Source organism: Coregonus clupeaformis, chromosome 1, assembly GCF_020615455.1.
Source record: "Coregonus clupeaformis isolate EN_2021a chromosome 1, ASM2061545v1, whole genome shotgun sequence".
Taxonomy (NCBI): Eukaryota; Metazoa; Chordata; class Actinopteri; order Salmoniformes; family Salmonidae; genus Coregonus; species Coregonus clupeaformis.
Window position 1 is genome coordinate 1,315,626 of NC_059192.1, and position 18,984 is coordinate 1,334,609.

An 18,984-nucleotide genomic window follows, 5' to 3' on the forward strand; every position below is an offset into this window, starting at 1 on the left:
AAAAAATCAAAACATTGATGTAGCAATCGCAGATTATACCTTTTAAGTTACTTTAGTTGATGTTGTCATACATTCAGGCAATACTAAACCCATGAGCCATCAACTATGTCCAGGTGTTATGGGTCAACTATGAAATTGAAAAACGGTTCTGTTGTACAATAATTGCAACTATTTGCTATGTCCACTGGTATCACTGCAGTTGAGTTCTGGCTGGTCAGAGACAGTTGTAAGTGACTTCATAATTTCTGATTTGAGGGTATGTCGGTGATTTCCATATTAGGACTGCTTCCTGTTGTGTCTAGCGTTCCACAACTGTGAAAAGTGAGTGCGAGTGTCGTGTCAGCGAGGGTGAGTCATTGGTTGAGAGGCATTCCACCACACATATCATAAACCAGCTGTCTGTCATTCATTAACACCTCCCAACCCCAGCCACTCCCCCTGCTGGTTTACTAAAGGAGGGAGCCTTGAGAGGGATGGCCAGACAGAGACATAATCAGATCCTGAGACAAAAAGAGCTGCAGAACATAATTCAAATCACAGGATCCTTCAGATTGACATTTAGACAGAACTCTAGGGCACAGACAGGAGACAGGAGACAGTAGCCAGTAGCCAACAGAGTAAAAAGGACTGAGCTGTGGAAGGTAAGCAGCAGATCTACTCTGGGTTTTTGTGTGTGTGTGTACCACGGGTGGACGGCTCATAATAATAGCCGGATCCGTGGAAATGGAATGGCATCAAACACATGGAAACCATGTGTTTGATGTATTTCATACCGTTCCACTAATTCTGCTCCAGCCATTGCCACGAGTGGCTGGAACTACAACAAAGCGGATGTAACTACACCGTCAGGGGCATATTTAAGAAATGTATGATGATTGATTGTACATTAACAATATACTTATGCTGCAGCAAAGGCATTAGGTAAAAGTAACTAACTGTAGCACTTAATTTCCATTAGTTTTATAAAGGAGTTATGGATGTGGTGGATTCATATGGTTTATGGAATATGTGATAATAAGGGTTATGGATTATAGATTCATGACAGGAGGAGTGTTGGTGAGTCAGAGTTTATATAATCTCAAAGATTGGGATTCAGTCTGTGATACCGTACTTTCACAGGAACACAAGTTATGCTGTTCTTTTACATTGATACTGTAGTTTCCCACAAACACAGATATGATGTGCAGACGTTCTGTGTTCACACACAGTGTAGATATGATGTTGTAATTCAGTACTTTCACAAAGAGATGAGCCTTTATCATGTGGTCTTGGTCTTGAGATCACTCGAGACGGTCTTGGTGTTGTCATGGTCTTGATACACTGAGTCTTGCCACCAATGTTCTGGTCTGGTTCTTGGTCTCGGCACATGGTCTCAGACTTAAAAAACGATGGTATTGTCTATCAACTCATGTGGTCAAAACATACCGCTGAGTACCATCTCTTGTTAGTTATGTGACTAAGTAGGAGTGACACAACACAAATGAGCCAGGGTACCATTTTAAATGTGGAGGCTGGATGGGCAATGTTTAGGGAGAAAATGCGTTATGACAATCAAAACCTCCAAATAAGGGAACAGAGTGTTTATTTCGGAGTGCTGTGTAAAAGCAGATGTTTTATTTCTAATTTCTGCAAAATGTTTTTTTAGAACAGAAAGCCCATTATAAAGACCCATATAAGGAGAAGAGGAAGCAAAGATGAACCTGTCACTCATCTTGTCGCTAGTTGCAACTGTCATCTCCAGCGCTGAAACGGTAAGCAGGAAGAGGAAATTGTTATCATAACTTCCTGTTGCTGTATTCACCATATGGCGCGAGGGAAGTAGGAGGATGGGCAGGCTTTAGTTCCTGCAAGCACTAACACACACACCTTAGGAGAAGCTCAGTCCTGAAACCTGATCCTCTCTTTTTGGCCCTCTTTCTGTATATTTTCTGTCTATCTAGGTGTCAGTAGGTAGTTGGCCCTCGGCCAAACTGTTCCAGGCTGCAGAGGAAGTACGCAAAGGTGAGTTTGTTATCCTAACTCCATCTCATAGACTAAAGCCTGAGGGTTTTATGATAGATTCATATATGTTACTATATAATCTATATGACCACCTGCTCATCGAACATCTCATTCTTAAATCATGGGCATTAATATGGAGTTGGTACCCCCTTTGCTGCTATAACAGCCTCCACTCTTCTGGGAAGGCTTTCCACTAGATGTTGGAACATTGCTGCAGGGACTTGCATCCATTCAGCCACGAGCATTAGTGAGGTCAGGCACTGATGTTGGGCGATTAGGCCTGGCTCGCAGTCGGCATTTCAATTCATCCCAAAGGCGTTCGAAGGGGTTGTTGAGGTCAGGGCTCTGTGCAGGCCAGTCAAGTTCTTCCACACCGATCTCGACAAGCCATTTCTGTATGGACCTCGCTTTGTGCACGGGGGAATTGTCATGCTGAAACAGGAATGGGCCTTCCCCAAAACTGTTGCCACAAAGTTGGAAGCACAGAATTGCCTAGAATGTCATTGTATGCTGTAGCATTAAGATTTCCCTTCATTGGAACTAAGGGGCCTAGCCCGAACCATGAAAAACAGCCCCAGATCATTATTCCTCCTCCACCAAACTTTACAGTTGGCACTATGCCAAACCCAGATTAATCCGTTAGACTGCCAGATGATGAAGGGTGATTCATCACTCCAGAGAACACGTTTCACTGCTCCAGAGTCAAATGGAGGCGAGCTTTACAACACTCAAGCCGACACTTGGCATTGCGCATGGTGATCTTAAGCTTGTGTGCGGCTGCTCGGACATGGAAACCATTTCATGAAGCTCCCGACGAAAATATAATGTGCTGACGTTGCTTCCAGGGGCAGTTTGAAACTCGGTAGTGAGTGTTGCAACTGAGAACAGACGATTTTTATGCGCTTCAGCACTCGGCGGTCCCGTTCTGTGAGCTTGTGTGGAATACCACTCGCAGCTGAGCCATTGTTGCTCCAAGATGTTTCCAAACGTTTCAAAATAACAGCACTTACATCTCTAGCAGGGCAGACATTTTACGAACTGACTTGTCATCTTATGACGATGCCACGTTGAAAGTCACTGAGCTCTTCAGTAACGCCATTCTACTGCCAATGTTTGTTTATGGAGATTGCATGGCTGTGTGCTTGATTTTATACACCTGTCAGCAACGGGTGTGGCTGAAATAGCAGAATCCACTAATTTGATGGGGTGTCCACATACTTCTGTATACAGTGCCTTTGGAAAGTATTCAGACCCCTTGACTTTTTCCACATTTTGTTACGTTACAGCCTTATTCTAAAATTGATTAAATAAATGTTTTCCTCAGCAATCTACACACAACACCCCATAATGACTAAACGAAAACAGGTTTTTAGAAATTGTAGCAAATGTATTACAAATAAAAAAGAGATACCTTATTTACATAAGTATTCAGACCCTTTGCTATGAGACTCGAAGTTGCATTCTGTTTCGATTGATCATCCTTGGTGTTTTTACAACTTCATTGGAGTCCACCTGTGGTAAATTCAATTGACTGGACATGATTTAGAAAGGCACACACCAGTCTATATAAGGTCCCGCAGTTGACAGTGCATGTCAGAGCAAAAACCAAGCCATGATGTCGAAGACAGGATTGTGTCGAGGCACAGATCTGGGGAAGGGTACCAAAAAATGTCTGCATCATTGAAGGTCCCCAAGAACACAGTGGCCTCCATCATTCTTAAATGGAAGAAGTTTGGAACCACCAAGACTCTTCCTAGAGCTGGCCGCCCGGCCAAACTGAGCAATCGAAGGAGAAGGGCCTTGGTCAGGGAGGTGACCAAGAACCCAACGGTCACTTTGACAGAGCTCTAGAGATCCTCTGTGGAGATGGGAGAACCTTCCAGAAGGACAACCATCTCTGCAGCACTCCACCAATCAGGCCTTTATGGTAGAGTGGCCAGACGAAAGCCACTCCTCAGTAAAAGGCACATGACAGCCCGCTTGGAGTTTGCCAAAAGGCACCTAAAGACTCTCAGACCATGAGAAACAAGATTCTCCGGTCTGACGAAACCAAGATTGAACTCTATAGCCTGAATGCTAAACATCATGTCTGGAGGAAACCTGCCACCATCCCTACGGTGAAGCATGGTGGTGGCAGCATCATGCTGTGGGGATGTTTTTAGCGGCAGGGACTGGGGTACTAGTCAGGATCGAGGCAAAGATGAACGGAGCAAAGTACAGAGAGATCCTTGATGAAAACCTGCTCCAGAGCACTCAGGACCTCAGACTGGGGCAAAGGTTCACCTTCCAACAGGACAATGACCCTAAGCACACAGCCAAGACAACGCAGGAGTGGCTTCGGGACAAGTCTCTGAATGTCATTTAGTGGCCCAGCCAGAGCCTAGACTTGAACCTGAACGAACATCTCTGGAGAGACCTGAAAATAGCTGTGCAGCACTGCTCCCCATCCAACCTGACAGAGCTTGAGAGGATCTGCAGAGAAGAATGGGAGAAACTCCCCAAATACAGGTGTGCCAAGCTTGTAGCGTCATACCAAGAAGACTCAATGCTGTAGTCGCCGTCAAAGGTGCTTCAACACAGTACTGAGTAAAGGGTCTGAATACTTATGTAAATGTTATATTTACGTTTTAATTTGTTTATAAATTAGCAAAAATGTCAGAAACTTTTTTTGCTTTGTCATTATGGGGTATTGTGTGTAGATTACTTAAAATCCTTGAAAGTTTAGAAAATTCCGGTAGTTTAAGAAATTTACCGCTAACATTCCCTCCCTTTGCAACCCTATTTTTAGGTAATGCGTTCATATGCTAGTTGGAACTAGGAAACTCAGAAATTTTCAATTTGCTATCTGGTTGTAGTCATACACGTGCCACGTTCAACGAATCAGCAAGTCAGAAATGTCAGAGTTTCCTAGTTCCGACTAGCATGTGAACGTGGCGTAAGCCTTATTTTCCCTCCTTCATCTTGTCAATCTGTTTTGCAGTGAGGTCATCGGGAGAGTGTCAGGTTGGAGATGGAGGAAGTTACAGGGGTTTGGAGGCGGTGTCAGACAGAGGTCGCAGGTGTCTCCACTGGAACCGCTTTGAGAGGATCGGAGCCCACACGCTCTTTCTGGGACTGGGAACACATAACTACTGCAGGTATGCACACACACGCACCTACCTAAGTACGTACGCACACACACACACACACACACATTTTAAATACTTTATTTGAATCCACAAATCACATTACAGTCGAGATGGATTCAAACATTTCAAAGGACAAGGATATCTGGACACTTATGGATACAGATAGCACCTTCGTCTCCAGACAGCAAGGCTGCCCATGACTGTTGACATGGAGCAGTACTTCACTAGCTGCTTTGCCTTTGTCTTATTCAGGCCTGCAATCTGAAGGCCACAACGTATTGTCAGCCTATGTACAGTGGGGAAAAAAAGTATTTAGTCAGCCTCCAATTGTGCAAGTTCTCCCACTTAAAAAGATGAGAGAGGCCTGTAATTTTCATCATAGGTACACGTCAACTATGACAGACAAATTGAGGAAAAGAAATCCAGAAAATCACATTGTAGGATTTTTAATGAATTTATTTGCAAATTATGGTGGAAAATAAGTATTTGGTCACCTACAAACAAGCAAGATTTCTGGCTCTCACAGACCTGTAACTTCTTCTTTAAGAGGGTCCTCTGTCCTCCACTCGTTACCTGTATTAATGGCACCTGTTTGAACTTGTTATCAGTATAAAAGACACCTGTCCACAACCTCAAACAGTCACACTCCAAACTCCACTATGGCCAAGACCAAAGAGCTGTCAAAGGACACCAGAAACAAAATTGTAGACCTGCACCAGGCTGGGAAGACTGAATCTGCAATAGGTAAGCAGCTTGGTTTGAAGAAATCAACTGTGGGAGCAATTATTAAGAAATGGAAGACATACAAGACCACTGATAATATCCCTCGATCTAGTGCTCCACGCAAGATCTCACCCCGTGGGGTCAAAATGATCACAAGAACGGTGAGCAAAAATCCCAGAACCACACGGGGGGACCTAGTGAATGACCTGCAGAGAGCTGGGACCAAAGTAACAAAGCCTACCATCAGTAACACACTACGCCGCCAGGGACTCAAATCCTGCAGTGCAAGATGTGTCCCCCTGCTTAAGCCAGTACATGTCCAGGCCCGTCTGAAGTTTGCTAGAGTGCATTTGGATGATCCAGAAGAGGATTGGGAGAATGTCATATGGTCAGATGAAACCAAAATAGAACTTTTTGGTAAAAACTCAACTCGTCGTGTTTGGAGGACAAAGAATGCTGAGTTGCATCCAAAGAACACCATACCTACTGTGAAGCATGGGGGTGGAAACATCATGCTTTGGGGCTGTTTTTCTGCAAAGGGACCAGGATGACTGATCCGTGTAAAGGAAAGAATGAATGGGGCCATGTATCGTGAGATTTTGAGTGAAAACCTCCTTCCATCAGCAAGGGCATTGAAGATGAAACGTGGCTGGGTCTTTCAGCATGACAATGATCCCAAACACACCGCCCGGCAACGAAGGAGTGGCTTCGTAAGAAGCATTTCAAGGTCCTGGAGTGGCCTAGCCAGTCTCCAGATCTCAACCACATAGACAATCTTTGGAGTTGAAAGTCCGTGTTGCCCAGCGACAGCCCCAAAACATCACTGCTCTAGAGGAGATCTGCATGGAGGAATGGGCCAAAATACCAGCAACAGTGTGTGAAAACCTTGTGAAGACTTACAGAAAACGTTTGACCTGTGTCATTGCCAACAAAGGGTATATAACAAAGTATTGAGAAACTTTTGTTATTGACCAAATACTTATTTTCCACCATAATTTGCAAATAAATTCGTTAAAAATCCTACAATGTGATTTTGTCTGTCATAGTTGACGTGTACCTATGATGAAAATTACAGGCCTCTCTCATCTTTTTAAGTGGGAGAACTTGCACAATTGGTGGCTGACTAAATACTTTTTTTCCCCACTGTACATTGCCAAGACTTCTGAATATCAGCACCACAATCTTGCACTGATAACGGCGGCTGTTCAGATGTGACACAATGGGCTGGTATTTCAGTAACTAATCAGCAAAGGCCTGCTCCATGAAAGAGTTAAAAAAGCAACCCACTTCCAAAATGAGCACACACACACAAACACACACACACATAGGCATTGTTGTGCACTGTTGGCATATAGATACTGTAAATGCGCACATATTTTTTTCTGGCCTAAAAATGTATTTTGTTTTCATTCACTTGAGTTCCATATCATTTATTGTGGCAAAACCTAAGAAGAATGGTTGTGTTCTGTTCATAAATATGGATTCCCCCTTTGAAGAAAGTGTAGAATTGCAGGAAATTGTTTAAATGTTTTATTTTATGATTTCTTTTGCAACCCCGCTTTCAGAAAAAGTCAGGCGCCCATGCACACATACACATCTATCATGATCTTACTGTCACTAGGGAACAGGAGTCACATGATGTGAGTGTGCATGTGCATGCGTTTTGTCATAAGGAAGTATGAGTGTGTTGTGTTCTCATCGTTGTCTGAGCTGATAATAGAGATTTAGGAAATAACTTCAAACCACAATCTCTACATCCTCTTCTGTAATTAGTAATTTCCCTGGGAATAGTTCAATGTTTACACAGATAAGCCCTCCTCCTCGGATGCGGCACAAATGGCACCCTATTCTCTACATAGTGCACTTCTTTTGACAAGAGCCATATGGGTCAAAAGAAGTGCACTATATAGGGAATAGGGTGCCATTTGGGATGCAACCCTCGTCTCTCTCCATCTCCCCTAATGGAACTTGTGACTCTGTGACTAAACCCACCCCCCCTACTATATGGGTCAGCATCTTTATTGTTTTCACCCAGCCCTCTGCAGATAAAGGAGAGGATATGAGGAAAGGGTAATTGTTTAGACTACTGAGATGCACCCAGACATTTTAGACCCCTTTACATTATGGTTCTTCTCAAGGTTTGTTCCATTCAGGGAAGATTTTCCTTGACACTGTCATCTCTACCAGCCTTGCTTTTTGATGGTTAGGCCTAGATTGCTGTGAAGCATATAAAAAAAATATGAACACCATTTGATTTGATTGATTGACAGGAACCCAGACCAGAGCTTGCGGCCGTGGTGCAGAGTGAGGAGAGGCAAGAAGATCGTCAGAGAGTTCTGTGACATCCCTCAATGTAATCCAGAGACTGGTGAGACACACACACAAACAGTTCTACGATTTAGTGGGCTGTAGGTTCTCAGGTTCTCATAGCTCTGTCCAAACAGGTTCTCCTACTGGTTCCCCAGGCAGTTCTTCAGAACCTAGAGCTCCTCGCTCCCCGCAGATGGACACAGGTGGGTTCTCCTTGCCCTGACCTCTAACCCTAACACCTAACCCTGACCCTATTCTATTTTTTACATGAGATTTAGTGTTGAAATGAAGTACAGTATGGACTGATGGATCTGTATAGTTCAGTACTGCTGAGGAAAGGGAGGAGAGTAAGAGCAGCAACGATATTGGCAGTGAGCGTATGTGTCTGTTTGTGTCTGTGTGTGTGTAGAGTCCACTTGTGGAGAGAAAGACGTAAAACGTTTTAAGGTGGTGGGCGGTGCGGTGGCGTCCGTAGAGTCCCAGCCATGGATGGCGGCCATTTTCCATCACGATCATTTCCAGTGTGGAGGCTCCCTCATCGCCCCCTGTTGGGTCCTCACTGCTGCTCACTGCTTCCCCGACGGGTATGTGTGTGTATGTGTGTGTGTGTGTGTGTGTGTGTGTGTGTGTGTGTGTGTGTGTGTGTTAATGTGTGTATTTTCTGTGTGTGTCGCAGTGAGACCACGTCAACTCGGAGTGTGTCAGTGTATCTGGGGAAGAGCAGCATCAATGAGAGCAACAGCATCAGAGAGCAGAAATTCAAAGTAGAACAGCTGATTTTACACCAGGACTATAGTAACAACGCTGGGAACTACAACAATGATATAGGTACAGATCTGTGTGTGTGTGTATGTATAAATCATGTGTATATTTTGCAACCTTGATAAAGCTAAGGAGCAGTGATGATGTGTGTATGTATAACATGTGAGTGCATGTGTGTGTTTCAGCCCTGCTGAAGCTGCGGAGCAAGGATGGTGTGTGTGCGGTGCGAAGCAAATCAGTGCGGACGGTGTGTCTGCCCCCTCCTCTCACCATGCTGCCCCCGGGGGCCATCTGTAGCATTGCAGGATACGGCAAGACGAGAGAAGGTACGACCTCTAACTCCTAACCTCTGACCCCTAACCATAACCCATATGGTTCCTCCCGAGTGGCGCAGTGGTCTAGCTGTGCCACTAGAGATCCTGGTTCAAATCCAGGCTCTGTTGTAGCCGGCCGCGGCCGGGAGACCCATGGGGTGGCGCACAATTGGCCCAGCATCGTCCAGGGTAGGGGAGGGAATGGCCGGCAGGGATGTAGCTCAGTTGGTAGAGCATGGCGTTTGCAATGCCAGGGTTGTGGATTCGATTCCCACGGGGGGCCAGTATGAAAAATCTAATGATGTTTGCACTCACTAACTGTAAGTCGCTCTGGATAAGAGCGTCTGCTAAATGACTAAAATGTAATTGTTTACTGATGGCTTTAGCTTATACAGTGCCTTGTAAAAGTATTCATCCCCTTCGGCGTTTTTCCTATTTTGTTGCCCCCCAATCATGCCCAACTATTGTCCTCATAAGACTTAATACTTTCTTACATTTAGTCTCAATACATGTAATATGATGTCTCCATGTAAGCTTTTCATCAAACCATAGCCCCAAATACTTAAATTATGTTACAATTTCCATTCGTTCTCCATATAATTGAACAATATTTTTGTTAGCGAACAACATGTGGCAAGATTTAGATAAAGATAACTAGAAACCCAATGATAAGGACCATTCCTCTACTGCTACAACTGCACCTTGCATTTTCTCTATTCCATAAGGAATATTCCTTCCCCTTTTCCAAATGGCACCATCATCTGGCACCATCATCTGGGAAATAAGTATTTGACCCCCTCTCAATCAGAAAAATGTCTGGCTCCCAGGTGTCTTTTATACAGGTAACGAGCTGAGATTAGGAGCACACTCTTAATGGGAGTGCTCCTAATCTCAGTTTGTTACCTGTATAAAAGACACCTGTCCACAGAAGCAATCAATTAATCAGATTCCAAACTCTCCACCATGGCCAAGACCAAAGAGCTCTCCAAGGATGTCAGGGTCAAGATTGTAGACCTACACAAGGCTGAAATGGGCTACAAGACCATCGCCAAGCAGCTTGGTGAGAATGTGACAACAGTTGGTGCGATTATTCGCAAATGGAAGAAACACAAAATAACTGTCAATCTCCCTTGGCCTGGGGCTCCATTCAAGATCTCACCTCGTGGAGTTGCAATGATCATGAGAACGGTGAGGAATCAGCCCAGAACTACACGGGAGGATCTTGTCAATGATCTCAAGGCAGCTGGGACCATAGTCACCAAGAAAACAATTGGTAACACACTACGCCGTGAAGGACTGAAATCCTGCAGCGCCCGCAAGGTCCCCCTGCTCAAGAAAGCACATATACAGGCCCGTCTGAAGTTTGCCAATGAACATCTGAATGATTCAGAGGAGAACTGGGTGAAAGTGTTGTGGTCAGATGAGACCAAAATCAAGCTCTTTGGCATCAACTCAACTCGCCGTGTTTGGAGGAGGAGGAATGCTGCCTATGACCCCAAGAACACCATCCCCACCGTCAAACATGGAGGTGGTAACATTATGCTTTGGGGGGTTTTTTCTGCTAAGGGGATAGGACAACTTCACAGCATCAAAGGGACGATGGACGGGGCCATGTACCGTCAAATCTTGGGTGAGAACCTCCTTCCCTCAGCCAGGGCATTGAAAATGGGTTGTGGATGGGTATTCCAGCATGACAATGACCCAAAACACACGGCCAAGGCAACAAAGGAGTGGCTCAAGAAGAAGCACATTAAGGTCCTGGAGTGGCCTAGCCAGTCTCCAGACCTTAATCCCATAGAAATTCTGTGGAGGGAGCTGAAGGTTCGAGTTGCCAAACGTCAGCCTCGAAACCTTAATGACTTGGAGAAGATCTGCAAATAGGAGTGGAACAAAATCCCTCCTGAGATGTGTGCAAACCTGGTGGCCAACTACAAGAAACGTCTGACCTCTGTGATTGCCAACAAGGGTTTTGCCACCAAGTACTAAGTCATGTTTTGCAGAGGGGTCAAATACTTATTTCCCTCATTAAAATGCAAATCAATTTATAACTTTTTTGACATGCATTTTTCTGGATTTTTTTGTTGTTATTCTGTCTCTCACTGTTCAAATAAACCTACCATTAAAATTATAGACTGATCATGTCTTTGTCAGTGGGCAAACTTACAAAATCAGCAGGGGATCAAATACTTTTTTCCCTCAATGTTTCAGTCCACCAACTATCTTTCGTCTATCATCCCCCCTCTTATTGGAATAGCCAATAAGGCAGCATCCAATATGACTGAATTCACAGATGCAGCACAGTCTTCTACCAACCCTTCCATTGACAATTTATGACTCTCCTTTTCACACAGTGTAAAAAAGTTCCCATTTTGCTTTGTCAAAGCACCAACTTGAAACCAGTTCCCTTTTCTGAAAACATACGTCAAGATCTATGTTGCACATGACTGGGAAATGATCACTGCCTACTGTGGATTCTATCTTCACATCCCACTCACATATACCAGCAATGGAGGAGGACACCAATGTAAGATCTAAACATGACAATGTACCTCTAGTCACATTTACCCGTGTCCTCCGACCATAATTTATACAAGCTAGTCCCCTCCGCTCCATAAAATCTTCAACCACTCTCATTGGCATCTGTTGTATTGCTGCCCCACAAGCTGTTATGCGCATTGAAATCTCCACACCATATTTCCTTATCACCTTTACTGGTTTTCACAACTATGTCTAATTCAGATACAGAGATGGGTTTACAAGGATTATAGTAATAGTAAAGATGGCGCCGACAGACATGTCAACTCTGCTTCTAGCTCCTAAGCAACTTTCCAGTATTTTGTTTTTTTTGTGTGTTAGTTCTTACATTATTAGCCCAGAACGTTTTTTGTGTTATTACATACAGCCGGAAATAACTTTTGGATATCAGACCGGTGGTAACTCACCAGCATTACGACCAGAAATACAACTTTCCTGAATTGGATCCTTTGTTCGTACCCCCCAAGGGCAATTGAACTTATCCCAGAGGCTGCTCCAAGATGCCGCCGGCGGAGAAGATGTATTCGGAGTGGACTTCTAGTCTGACTCAGGAGGCATGCACACCATCCACCGCTTCTGAGTATATTACTCACTAATGTTCAGTCCCTGGACAATAAAGTAGACGAGCTCAGGGCGAGGATCTCCTTCCAGAGAGACATCAGGGACTGTAACATACTCTGTTTCACGGATTTCATGGCTCTCTCCGGATATACTGTCCCCGTCCATACAGCCAGCTGGGTTCTCAGTACATCGCGCAGACAGGAATAAAGAATTCTCCAGGAAGAAGAAAGGCGGTGGTGTATGTTTCATGATTAACTACTGTCCGTATTACCTCCCAAGAGAATTCTCTTCGGTTATAGTCACAGCCATGTATATTCCCCCTCAAGCCGATACCACGACGGCCCTCAAGGAACTACACTGGACTTTGGGCAAACTGGAAACCACATATCCTGAGGCCGCATTTATTGTAGCTGGGGATTTTAACATAGCAAATTTGAGGAAAACACTGCCTGTAGTACTCACACTTCAAAAACTCTCGACCATTGTTACTCTCCCTTCTGGGATGGATACAAGGCCCTCCCCGCCCTCCCTTCGGCAAATCAGATCACGACTCCATACTGCTCCTTCCTTCCTATAGGTAGAAACTCAAACAGGAAGTATACGTGCTAAAGTCTATTCAACGCTGGTCTGACCAATCGGAATCCATGCTTCAAGATTGTTTTCATCACGCGGAATGGGATATGTTCGTATACACAGACATGGTGACTGAGTTCATCAGGAAGTGTATAGGGGATGTTGTTCCCACTGTGACTATTAAAACCTACCCAAACCAAAAACTGTGGATAGATGGCAGCATCCGTTCAAAACTGAAAGTGCGAACCATCGCATTTAACCACGGCAAGGTGACTGGGAATATGGTCGAATACAAACAGTGTAGTTATTCCCTCCATAAGGCATTCAAACAGGCAAAATGTCAGTACAGAGACAAAGTGGAGTCACAATTCAACGGCTCAGACACGAGACGTATGTGGCAGGGTATACAGACAATCACAGATTACATAGGGAAAACCAGCCACGTCGCAGACATCGACGTCTTGCTCCCGGACAAGCTAAACACCTTCTTCGCCCGCTTTGAGGATAACACAGTGCCACTAACGCGACCCACCCTCAAGGACTTTGGGCTCTAATTCTCCATGGCCGACGTGAGTAAGACATTTAAGCGTGTTAACCCTCGCAAGGCTGCTGGCCCAGACGACATCCCTAGCCGCGTCCTCAGAGCATGCGCAGACCAGCTGGCTGGAGTGTTTACAGACATATTCAATCTCTCCCTTTCCCAGTCTGCTGTCCCCACTTGCTTCAAGATGTCCACCATTGTTCCTGTACCCAAGAAAGCAAAGGTAACTGAACTAAATGACTATCGCCCTGTAGCACTCACTTCTGTCATCATGAAGTGCTTTGAGAGGCTAGTTAAGGATCATCCACCTTACCTGACACCCTTGACCCACTTCAATTTGCATACCGCCCCAATAGATCCGCAGACGATGCAATCGCCATCGCATTGCACACTGCTCTATCCCATCTGGACGAGGAATACCTATGTAAGAATGTTGTTCATTGACAATAGCTCAGCCTTCAACACCATAGTACCCTCCAAGCTCATCATTAAGCTCGGGGCCTTGGGTCTTTACCCCACCCTGTGAAACTGAGTTCTTGATTTCCTGACGGGCCGCCCCAAGGTGGACAAGGTAGGAAACAACACCTCCACTTCGCTGATCCTCAACACAGGGGCCCCACAAGGGTGCGTGTTCAGCCCCCTCCTGTACTCCCTGTTCACCCATGACTGCGTGGCCACGCACGCCTCCAACTCAATCATCAAGTTTGCAGACGATACAACAGTAGTATGCTAGATTACCAACAATAACGAGAGCCTACAGGGAGGTGGTGAGAGCCCTGGCGGAGTGTCCCTCCAGGACACCTTCAGCACCCAATGTCACAGGAAGGCCAAAAAGATGATCAAGGACATCAACCACACGAGCCACGGCCTGTTCACTCCGCTATCATCCAGAAGGCGAGGTCAGTACAGGTGCATCAAAGCTTCTATCTCAAGGCCATCCGACTGTTAAAAAGCCATCACTAGCCATCTGCCACCCGGTTACTCACAGTGGTGGAAAAAATACCCAATTGTCATACTTGAGTAAAAGTAAAGATACCTTAATACTGTACTCCTGAGTGGCGCAGTGGTCTAAGGCACTGCATCGCAGTGCTAACTGTGCCACTAGAGATCCTGGTTCGAATCCAGGCTCTGTCGCCGCCGGCCGCGACCGGGAGACTCATGGGCGGCGCACAATTGGCCCAGCGTCGTCCAGGGTAGGGGAGGTTAATGGCCGGCAGGGATGTAGCTCAGTTGATAGAGCATGGCGTTTGCAATGCCAGGGTTGTGGGTTCGATTCCCACGGGGGGCCAGTATAAAAAAAAAAATGTATTCACTAACTGTAAGTCGCTCTGGATAAGAGCGTCTGCTAAATGACTAAAATGTAAATGTTAATAGGAAATGACTCAAGTAAAAGTGAAAGTCACCCAGTAAAGTACTACTTGAGTAAAAGTCAAAAAGTATTTTGTTTTAAATATCAAAAGTAAATGTAATCGCTAAAATATACTTAAGTATCAAAGGTAAAAGTAAAAGTATAAATCATTTCAAATTCCTTATATTAAGCAAACCAGACGGCACCATTTATTTTTTATTTTTTTATGTACCAACACCCAGACATATTTTACAAATGAAGCATTTGTGTTTAGTGAGTCCGCCAGATCATAGGCAGTAGGGATGACCAGGGTTGTTCTCTTGATAAGAACTTTTGTGTGTCAGGATAAATGTATGGAGTAAAAAGTACATTATTTTCTTTAGGAATGTAGTGTAGTAAAAGTTCTCAAAAATATAAATAGTAAAGTAAAGTACAGATACCCCAAAAAACGACTTGAGTAGTATTTTAAAGTATTTTTAGTTAAGTACTTTACACAACTGGTTACTCAACCCTGCACCTTAGAGGCTGCAGCCCTATGTACATAGACATGGAATCAGTTTCACTAATTTCATATGTATATACTGTATTCTACTGTATTTTAGTCAATGCCACTCCGACATTGCTCGTCTTAATATTTATACATTCTTTTACTTTTAGATTTGTGTGTATTGTTGTGAATTGTTAGATACTACTGCACTTGTTGGAGCTAGGAACACAAGCATTTCGCTACACCAACAATAACATCTGCTAAATATGTGTATGTGACCAATAACATTTGATTTTGATATTACCCCCTTCTCTACACATCTCCACTGCCACACATTCATGTTCTTTAAAACCATTAATCGCTCTATGTGCTACACCTACTTTAAAAAATGTAGTACACCCACCTCCGAACCCTCTATTCTATCACTTCCGCGATAAACCCAGGTATAATATAATCCAATTGAGGTTTAAGCCATGTTTCTTGTATAAACACCACACCCGGTAAAACATCTAAATGATGTATACACTTCATAAATATTTGTCCATTGGCTATCAAACCCTAGCGTCCCATTGAACAACAAGTACACCATAATACTATTTATCATTATTTGAATTTTGGTTCAGCATCCGATGTATCATTTCTACCGTAACTTCAGAAATCCCCAGAATATCTATGGCTGCCTTCACTACTTATTTTATTTGTGCAGTCCTGCTCTTATGTGTAGCAGTTGCCCTACACATGAAGGCCAAAAAGTCTACACGATATACTACCATGGATTCTCTCTGTAATCGAGAATTTCTGCTCGCATATCACATTAACGATTGTCTGAGGTTCCACAGGCCTCCTCGGAGCGGCCACTATGTGCCGATTGTTGTATCTGGAGTATTTTGAACACTAGGTTTGTTTTTCACTTTCCGAACAGCCTCAGCATAGGATACGTTGTTTGTAATTTTGTTCCTCTGCGCTTCCATGGCTTTCTGTTGTACTTCACATCCTCCATATGCTGCACTATGTTCTCCATCAAAGTTACATTTAACTTAAACATCGGGCCCACATTTTCCATACTCGTGATCCCCACCACACTTTGCACATCTCATTATACCTTTGCATACATTTGCAAAATGCCCCATCCGTTGGCACTTAAAGCACCGAAGTGGATGGGGCACATACTCTCTAACGGGATAATTGAGTTATCCTAGCTGCACCATTTTCGGCAGGTTCCCCTGAAATTATAACAGTACAGTTGTAGTGTAACAATACAGTTGTAGTGTCCACCCGACTGCCACTCTTGTTGCTTTTCATCCTTTTCACGTCAATAACTTTTCCTCCTTTCAGGGAATCCTTAACTTCTTCCATGGTAATTCCCAATGGCATCCCAGCAATTACGCCTCTCATTTTAGACATAGCACCGGGAATGTGACATTTCACCCAAACCCCATGTATTGAGTTAAACTTCAAAACTTTCTCCTGCTGAATTTGACTTTTTGCGATCAGGACCTTCCCATAACCCAGCGGTTTGGCATCCTTAATCACCCCAATCTCTTACCTAATTGCTTTTGTCAAATGCAATGGATGTAAGTACTTATTTGCTGGTTCTGAGAACACTACCATAACTTTATACTCCAACCTCTTTGTCTAGAGTAGTCCTGCGCTTTACAGGTCTACACTCAACACTACTCATTGTTTCTCCAGCAGTATTCATCCCTCCATCACCCTCATTGTGATTTCTCTCACTCCTGTTCCTCCTATTTACAACAGGTGCAAATAGATGATCATCACTGGTTTTATCAACATTATCAATATCAATTACCCTAATGCTACCATCCGAACTAATTTGTCAAAACAACTTGAGTAGCTTTGTTAGGACAACTAAAATCATCAGTTGAAGGACACTGATTTGACTAAAAGTACAGTATCAAGTTCACTCAACAAGTTATTAAATCCAAATTTGTCAGTTCCACTTACTTTACTAGGTTTAAGTAACTTTAGATTAAGTTAACTCAACATGAAATCTAGATTTTACTTGGCATAACATTTTAAAGCAGCCAGGTCACAAATGTTTTTTAAGTTTACTCAGTAAATATTTTTTTACAGTGTAAGTTTAACATCTTAAATATGTTGTAAGAATATGGAATAATATTTTGTGTGTTGCTAACTGTACATTTGTTTGTGTTTAGGAGCGTGGCAGTACTCGCAGTACCTCCGCGAGGCAAAGGTGGCGCTGATGTCCCAAAGTGTCTGTAAGCGCGAGGAATACTATGGAAACCTTATCACAAACAACATGTTCTGTGCCGGGAGTCCTGACTGGAAAACTGACTCCTGCCAGGTACGTGTTTGTGTTTGTGTTTGTGTGTGTGTGTGTGTGTGTGTGTGTGTGTGTGTGTGTGTGTGTGTGTGTGTGTGTGTGTGTGTGTGTGTGTGTGTGTGTGTGTGTGTGTGTGTGTGTGTGTGTGTGTGTGTGTGTGTGTGTGTGTGTGTGTGTGTGCGCGCGTGTGTGTGCAGCGGATGAGTCTGGTTCATGGTTGCTCAAGGTCTCGTGATGAGGTAGCCCTGCCTGTGACTTCATAATCAGTGTCAGCCCCAGCCAGAGAATTTCCTCTTGGTCTAATGGTTAAGACATTGGTTCCTCCCGTGGGGGACCCGGGTTGATATCCTGTGTGTTTGTTTGTGTGCGTTTGTGTGTGCACTTTATAAAGTGTATGTTAACAGTTCTCTCCTGTCTGCAGGGTGACTCTGGCGGTCCGTTGGTGTGTGAAGTGTTGGGCCGTGTGTTTGTGTTCGGTGTGGTGAGCTGGGGGGATGGGTGTGCTCGCAAGAACAAACCGGGGGTCTACACCCGCATCACCAACTACAACACCTGGATCTCACAGAAAACGGGGCTCCCCGCCTACACCACAGGGGCCATGTACCCCCAGAAATAACCCCCAACATCTGATCCCTGACCCTTCAATGCAGGGGCTATGTTGCTTTAGAAATAAAGCTGTTGTAAGCGGAGTTAGCTCGCTCTGGCCAAAAGTAGTGCCCCATATAGTGAATAGGGTGCCTTTTAGTTTTGCACTATAATAGGGTGCAATTTCAGGAGGGCCAGAGCGAGCTAACTCCGCTTACAACAGCTTCCTGTGATGGTGCATTCAGACATTTGCAGCTTAATCCAAGCTGCTTTCACAGCTGAACAAGACCTAGAGAACATACAGGTAATTGTTTAGTGTAAATATAAAAGTTATACTGTATTTAACTGCTATATTATCAAACTACTACATATCTACAATATCAGGATAAGACCTAAGGAATATACAGGTCATTTTTTTACATGTTATCTCCGTACCCAGAACCAAATCTCACGTGCAGTCTGTTACGAGAGACTGTGTTTAATGTTAATGTTAAACTGTGTTTCCACTGCTTAGCTGACTTCATTGTTTGTGAATACGATGATACTGACCTGTCAAGTTACTTTTGCAATGTCAGGTTTATGTGGTCCTCTGTAGCTCAGCTGGTAGAGCACGGCGCTTGTAACGCCAAGGTAGTGGGTTCGATCCCCTGGACCACCCATACACAAAAAATTTATGCACGCATGACTGTAAGTCGCTTTGGATAAAAGTGTCTGCTAAATGGCATATTATTATTATTTAACTTTTATATTTTTCATAGTGATTTTTATTTAATTTTTTTATTTAAAAGAAATTATCATATTTTATTTTGGT

At 44.0% G+C, this 18,984-nt stretch overlaps 1 protein-coding gene across 1 annotated transcript; it reads left to right on the forward strand.

The window, feature by feature from the left end:
• The first annotated feature begins 479 nt into the window (after window positions 1-479).
• LOC121568285 (urokinase-type plasminogen activator) lies at window positions 480-18,825 on the forward strand. Its single transcript, XM_041878846.2, has 11 exons — window positions 480-641; window positions 1,646-1,751; window positions 1,941-2,001; window positions 4,982-5,138; window positions 8,123-8,220; window positions 8,297-8,365; window positions 8,572-8,746; window positions 8,839-8,990; window positions 9,110-9,250; window positions 17,461-17,609; window positions 18,010-18,825. The coding sequence occupies exons 2-11, from the start codon at window positions 1,695-1,697 to the stop codon at window positions 18,202-18,204; spliced, it is 1,254 nt and encodes a 417-aa protein (XP_041734780.2). The 5' UTR covers window positions 480-641; window positions 1,646-1,694; the 3' UTR covers window positions 18,205-18,825.
• The last annotated feature ends 159 nt before the right edge of the window (window positions 18,826-18,984 follow it).